Below are 6,000 nucleotides of genomic sequence, written 5' to 3' on the forward strand. Positions count from 1 at the left end.
GCAGTAGGGCCATACATCTACTACAGGCAGCTTGGCTGCTTATTAGGGAAACAAATATTACATCAACAGTCAGGAAACTGGGTTCTACTGTTTTCCAGTTCTAGCACAAAGGTCTATGACCTTAGGTTGCAAGCCATGTTGCTTTTTTGAGCTTCAGACTTTCTTTTTCTAGCAGATGAAGGATTGTTTTAACTCTGAAATCTATAAGCATTCCTCCATTTTTGTGACTCCCTACTTGATCAGAAACTCAACATCTGTTTCAAGACTGCTACATAAGTCTTTTTTGGTAAGTCTCAGAGTTCTAGAAAACTTATCCAGGCTTTGTAAGATTTTTATTTACCTATATATTTACACACTCATCTGCTATAGCAGTTTCAAGCACCTGGGGCAGAAAGGTGAGTTCCTCAGAGCAATAACAGGAGTAGATAATGTTTTATATACTAACTACATGCCATTTACTCCTTATCATGAGGTAGAAGGATTTGTAATCATGTTACAGAATGAGAAACTGAAGAAAATAACTTACCCAAACTGGAGAAATCATAATTTAAACTCAGATCTAAGTCCAAGAAAGGCTGCAAAAGAATATTTCTTTCTACTGTCAATCAAGGATCCCAGTGACTCAAAAATTCATAGCAACAAGGCCTCAGATGTAGTGCCATATTTATTCTACTCTCATTTGTGGATCTGAATACCACAGTCAACAGTATGATTTTCTTTTTTTCATGATTACCTCCTTTAAAAGATCAAAGATGTTTCCAAAACAATAAATGTTTCACATTGTACAGAAAAAGAGTTGGCATAGCAGACCTAAGAATGTTATCCTTAGAAAGACCAGCTTGCAAAGTTAGCTCTTGGCTAGCATTTGGGAACTTTAATTTCAGAGGGTTCCCATCATTTCCTAACTGATAAATGTGGTTTAGTGTGCCTAAACTGCTTTACAAAAAAATACAATTTATGTCAAATACTTGCTTTCCTTCAGGGAGTCTGGAATTTTAGTACTTACTTGGCAGAGGGTGCCTAGGTGACCACCTCCAGTAAAAATCTTGGGCTCTAAATCTCTAATGAGCTTCCCAAGTAGGTAACATTTCACATATCTATCGTTAGTATTCATTGCCAAAAGAACTAAGTGCCTCTGGTATGAATCCATTGAGAGAGGACTCCTTCAGACTTTGCCCATGTACTTTTTCTCTGATTTTGCTTTGTATCCTCTTGCTGTAAGGAAACTTCAGACACCATTAGCACTTCTCTCACTACACTTTCACCTGATGGCCTTGCTTACTACTTCACTGAGAAAACAAAAAAGTCAGAAGAGTACATATTCATCTTCTCACCATCAACTCTACCAACCTACTTCCATCTGTGTACTGCATCACAGTCCCCTCCTTACCTATTCAAGGACTGTGATCCTATATTTATACTCTAACTTTCTAGGAGGTTGGGTTTTTTTTATTATTTTTTTATTTTTTATATTCAAGAGTCTTTCTTAAGTTTTTAAATTCCAGTTAGTAGGGGCACCTGGGTGGCTCAGTCAGTTAAGCATCTGCCTTCAGCTCAGGTCCCAGAGTCCTGGGATAGAGCCCCACTTGGGGCTCCCTGCTCAGCAGGGAACCTGCTTCTCTCTTTCCCTACGCCCCTGCTTGTGCTCTCTCTCGCTATCTCTCTCTCTCTCTCTCAAATAAATAAATGGAATCTTTAAAAAAAAATTCCAGTTAGTTAATATACAGTATAATATTAGTTCAATATATCAAGCGTACAATATAGTGATTCAACACTTCCATACATCACCCGGTGCTCATCACAACAGGTGCACTCCTTAATCCCCTTCACCTATTTAACCTTTCCCCCTACCCACTTCCTTCTGGTAACCACCAGTTTGTTTTCTGTAGTTAAATGTCTGTTTCTTGGTTTGCCTATCTTTCTTTTTTTCCCCTTTGCTCATTTGTTTTGTTTAAATTCCACGTATGAGTGAAGTCATATGGTATTTGTCTTTCTCTGACTGATATATTTCGCTTAGCATAATACTCTCTAGTTCCATCCATGTCATTGCAGATGGCAAGATTTTATTTTTTATGGCTGAGTAATATTCCGTTGTGTGTTTGTGTGTGTGTGTGTGTGTGTGTGTGTGTGTATACACACCACATCTTCTTTATACATTCATCTGTCAATGGACACTTGGGCTGTTTCCATAATCTGGCTACTGTAGATAATGCTGCTATAAACATCAGGATGTATGTATCCCTTTGAATTAGTATTTCTATATTCTTTGGGTAAATACCTAGTAGTGCAATTGCTGGATCACAGCTATTTTTAACTTCTTGAGGAATGCCCATAGTTCTCCGCACTGGCTGCACCAGTTTGCATTCCCACCAACAGTACAAGAGGGTTCTCCCTTCTCCACATTCTATGGTTATTTTAAATGAGCAGATAAACTGACGTAACATCTTGTACATTATTGAAAAAAAAAAGACCTTCCCTTGACCCCACATCTCTATGCTTCCTTATCTTATTATCTCTCCTTCCTCACTTCCTACTCTTGAAACCACTTCAGTCAGGCCTTTGATTTGATTATTCCACAGAAACCATTTCTACCAAAGTGACCAACAACCTCCACATGGCCAAAATTATATTGTCATTCTTAACTCTCGTCTACTTCAAGCCATCAGCAGTATTTAAAAGAGTTCATCACTCAATCCTTAAAATGCTTTCATTACTTTGCTTCCATAACCCTAAGTTCTCTTCAGTTTCCTTTAACCTTACTAACTGCAACTATTTAGTTTCTTTTGGTGGATCCTCCTTTCCCTCTTGACTCCTGGCATTGGGAGTCTCCCAGGACTCAATCCTTGGCTTGCTTTCTTCTCTAGGTTCAGTCTATCACTAGGAATTTCAAGCAGTCCTAAAGTTTTAAATATCATCTATATATTGGTAAGTCCCTAATTATATGTCTTCCCAAATCTTTCCCCTAACTTTAAAAACTCATTTACCAGGCTATTTCCTCAATGTATCTACATTGATACCTAATTAATTTATTACAACCTGAAATCTTGACATCCTTCCCAAATCTGCTTCTTTCATACTTTCCCTCATTCAGTAAATAGTAGAGCTCCCTTATTCTATTTGTTCAGGCAAAAAAAAAAAAAAATCTGAGTCATCCTAGACTTCTGGTTCTCTCTTACTCCAATCTGTTAGTACCAAATCCAACCACTTTTCATCTCTTCCCTCCAACAATCTCTTAACTAGTATCCATGCCCTAGTTTCCTCTCTATGTAGCAGTAAAAATAATTCTTTTAGAGGCGCCTGGGTGGCTCAGTCAGTTGGACATCTGCCTTCGGCTCAGGTCATGATCCCGGAGTCCCAAGATCTAGCCCCGCTTCAGGTTCCCTGCTCAACAGGGAGTCTGCTTCTCCCTCTGACCCTCACCCCACTTGTGATCTCTCTCTCACACTCTCTCTCTCAAATAATAAATAAATAAAATCTTCTTAAAAAGTCTCTTAATTTAAAAAAAAAAAGAATAATTCTGGGCGCCTGGGTGGCTCAGACGGCTAAGCGTCTGCCTTCGGCTCAGGTCATGATCTCAGGGTCCTGGGATCGAGTCCCGCATCGGGCTCCCTGCTCCTTGGGAGCCTGCTTCTCCCTCTGCCTCTCTCTCTCTCTCTCTCTGTCTGTCATGAATAAATAAAATCTTTAAAAAAAAAAAAAAAAAAAAAAAAGAATAATTCTTTTAAAAGAGGATTCAATCAAGTCACTTCATTGCTTAAAATCTTCCAGTAGCTTCCCAATACACTTCGCTTACACTGTCTATCACAGCCTCCCTCTCTGACTTCATCTCTCCTGGCTTACTCATCTTTAGCCATACTAGCCTTCTTGAATCCCTCAAACATGCCAAGTATGTTCCATCAGCACCTTTATAAATACGTTCCCTTGGTCTGAAATGTTACACACCAAGTTATTTGTATGGTTCCCCTCTTCATTTTTCTGAGATATATGCTCTGAAAGATCAAAATGGACTCTTATTACTACCTTTTACAAAAACATTGTTCTATCTTCTTATCCACCCCACTTCTACCTCTACTTCCCATCTCTATCCTTTATCAGCTTTTTCTTTTTTTTTATTATGTTATGTTTATCACCATACATTACATCATTAGTTTTTGATGTAGTGTTCCATGATTCATTGTTTGCGTATAACACCCAGTGCTCCATTCAGTACATGCCCTCTTTAATACCCATCACCAGGCTAATTTTTCTTTATTGCCCATCACTACATGAATTATACACTTATATTGCTGGTCTTCCTCCACTCAAATGTTAAGTCTCACGAGAGCAGGGATTTGTTTTTCCACAGCTATATCCCTCTATCTAGAATACAATATATAGTAGAGCCCAATATCTTCACACTTAACTGACTTAATATTTCTATTAATGACCCAATTTAACTTTGTCCTCATTAGGTTTTCTGTGGAAAATGGGAGTATAAATCAAAATAAAGCCTCTTATAGAATGACTTTTTGGAGCTCTCAATGAACATCATTTAAATAAAATACTTACTCTGTTCTGACTTTACCACCCACCAATTAGATGGACGCCTGGAAATTCTTCGACTTCTTGTAATAGTTGAAGTCACTTCTTCAGGTACAAGTTTATTCTTCTTGGACCCACTGGGAAAATGATTCTTTTTATATTCCTTATCTTTTTCTGAGTCTCTGTATAAGGAACATTGGTGCTATTTTTCTTGCTTCCTATGAAGAAAACCATAAAAAACAATTTACAATCTATGGAACTGAAGAGTTTTCAGAAAATCACAATAGGTTAAAAAAAAAAAAAACCTCTCAATTATAGGAATATCTTAAATTTATTCTGTGGGCTTCTTTCATCTCTTTTTTTTAAGTCAAATGTTCTCAGTAAGATCTGTTTCTGTCAGTTAAATATAAACTTTGACATTGCTTGATAACTAACATACTCCTCAGTCAAAAAAAGGAGTACACTCTGAAAAGGAAAAATATATGGCTTCTTCCAACTACTTACCAATGTTCCAAGTTAAAAAAAAAAAAAAGTAACCACTGCTTTTCTGTTTCGAATTAAATCATTATTTTGTCAATCTAATTTTTGAAAGAGGAGATTTAAAGTGAGGTTTCAATAAAGAGATGTTCCTATACGAAGGAAAACCATTATTTTTGTTAACAGAATTTAAAAAAGAAAAGAGAATGAAAAGAAACAATGAATATGGCAAGCAATACATAGCTAATGAAAAGGTTTGGTGTCAGTAGTAACCTCATTTCACTACCACAACAATTGGGTAAGAAAAGAATCTAACAGAAGGGTGAAATCAATTCTAGTTTGTTTTTTGTGGCTGACAACCAGAAGAAGAAAAAATCAGGGAAATACAAGATATTTCAATACAAATATTACAGTTAAGAGGGGCACAATCACCAAAATGGAAAATTTCTTTTACTCAGAAACAGGTTTAAAATATTAGGTGTTAGTAGACAGAACGGAAAATTTTCTTGATCATCAAATAAATCAAGAAACCATCATTTATAAAAAAAAAATAAAAAAATAAAAAAATCTTGGGCGCCTGGGTGGCTCAGTTGGTTAAGCGACTGCCTTCGGCTCAGGTCATGATCCTGGAGTCCCGGGATCGAGTCCCGCATCGGGCTCCCTGCTTGGCAGGGAGTCTGCTTCTCCCTCTCCCACTCCCCGTTTGTATTCCCTCTCTCGCTGTGTCTTTCTCTGTCAAATAAATAAATAAAATCTTAAAAAAAAAAAAAGTTTCTATAAAAAAAAAAAAAGAAACCATCATTTATTAAGTAACTGAGACAAAGACTTCTGGTCCAAAGAAGGAATTAAACTCGTATCAAGTAGGAAATATTCATGGAGTAAACAAACTACATAAAAGTATGTAAGACCAATAGAGCAGGTATTATATTTAACCACATAATTAAATATGAAACTATACAGAACTTTTAAAAAGATGAAAGGAGAACATAATACAGGTTGAAA

General features: G+C 36.8%; 1 protein-coding gene across 1 annotated transcript in view; it reads right to left on the reverse strand.

Annotated features, from left to right (window-relative positions):
* The window catches only part of CENPC (centromere protein C), a 50,106-nt gene that overhangs the window by 43,650 nt on the left and 456 nt on the right, over window positions 1-6,000 (reverse strand). The window contains exon 2 of the mRNA XM_064584004.1: window positions 4,549-4,723. Coding sequence (XP_064440074.1) covers window positions 4,549-4,723 — 175 coding nt within the window. The remainder of the gene's footprint in view (window positions 1-4,548; window positions 4,724-6,000) is intronic.

The sequence above is a fragment of the Mirounga angustirostris genome, unplaced genomic scaffold, assembly GCF_029215605.1.
Source record: "Mirounga angustirostris isolate CCGP_5_RB_7025 unplaced genomic scaffold, mMirAng1.0.hap1 SCAF_2, whole genome shotgun sequence".
In the NCBI taxonomy this organism is placed as follows: Eukaryota; Metazoa; Chordata; class Mammalia; order Carnivora; family Phocidae; genus Mirounga; species Mirounga angustirostris.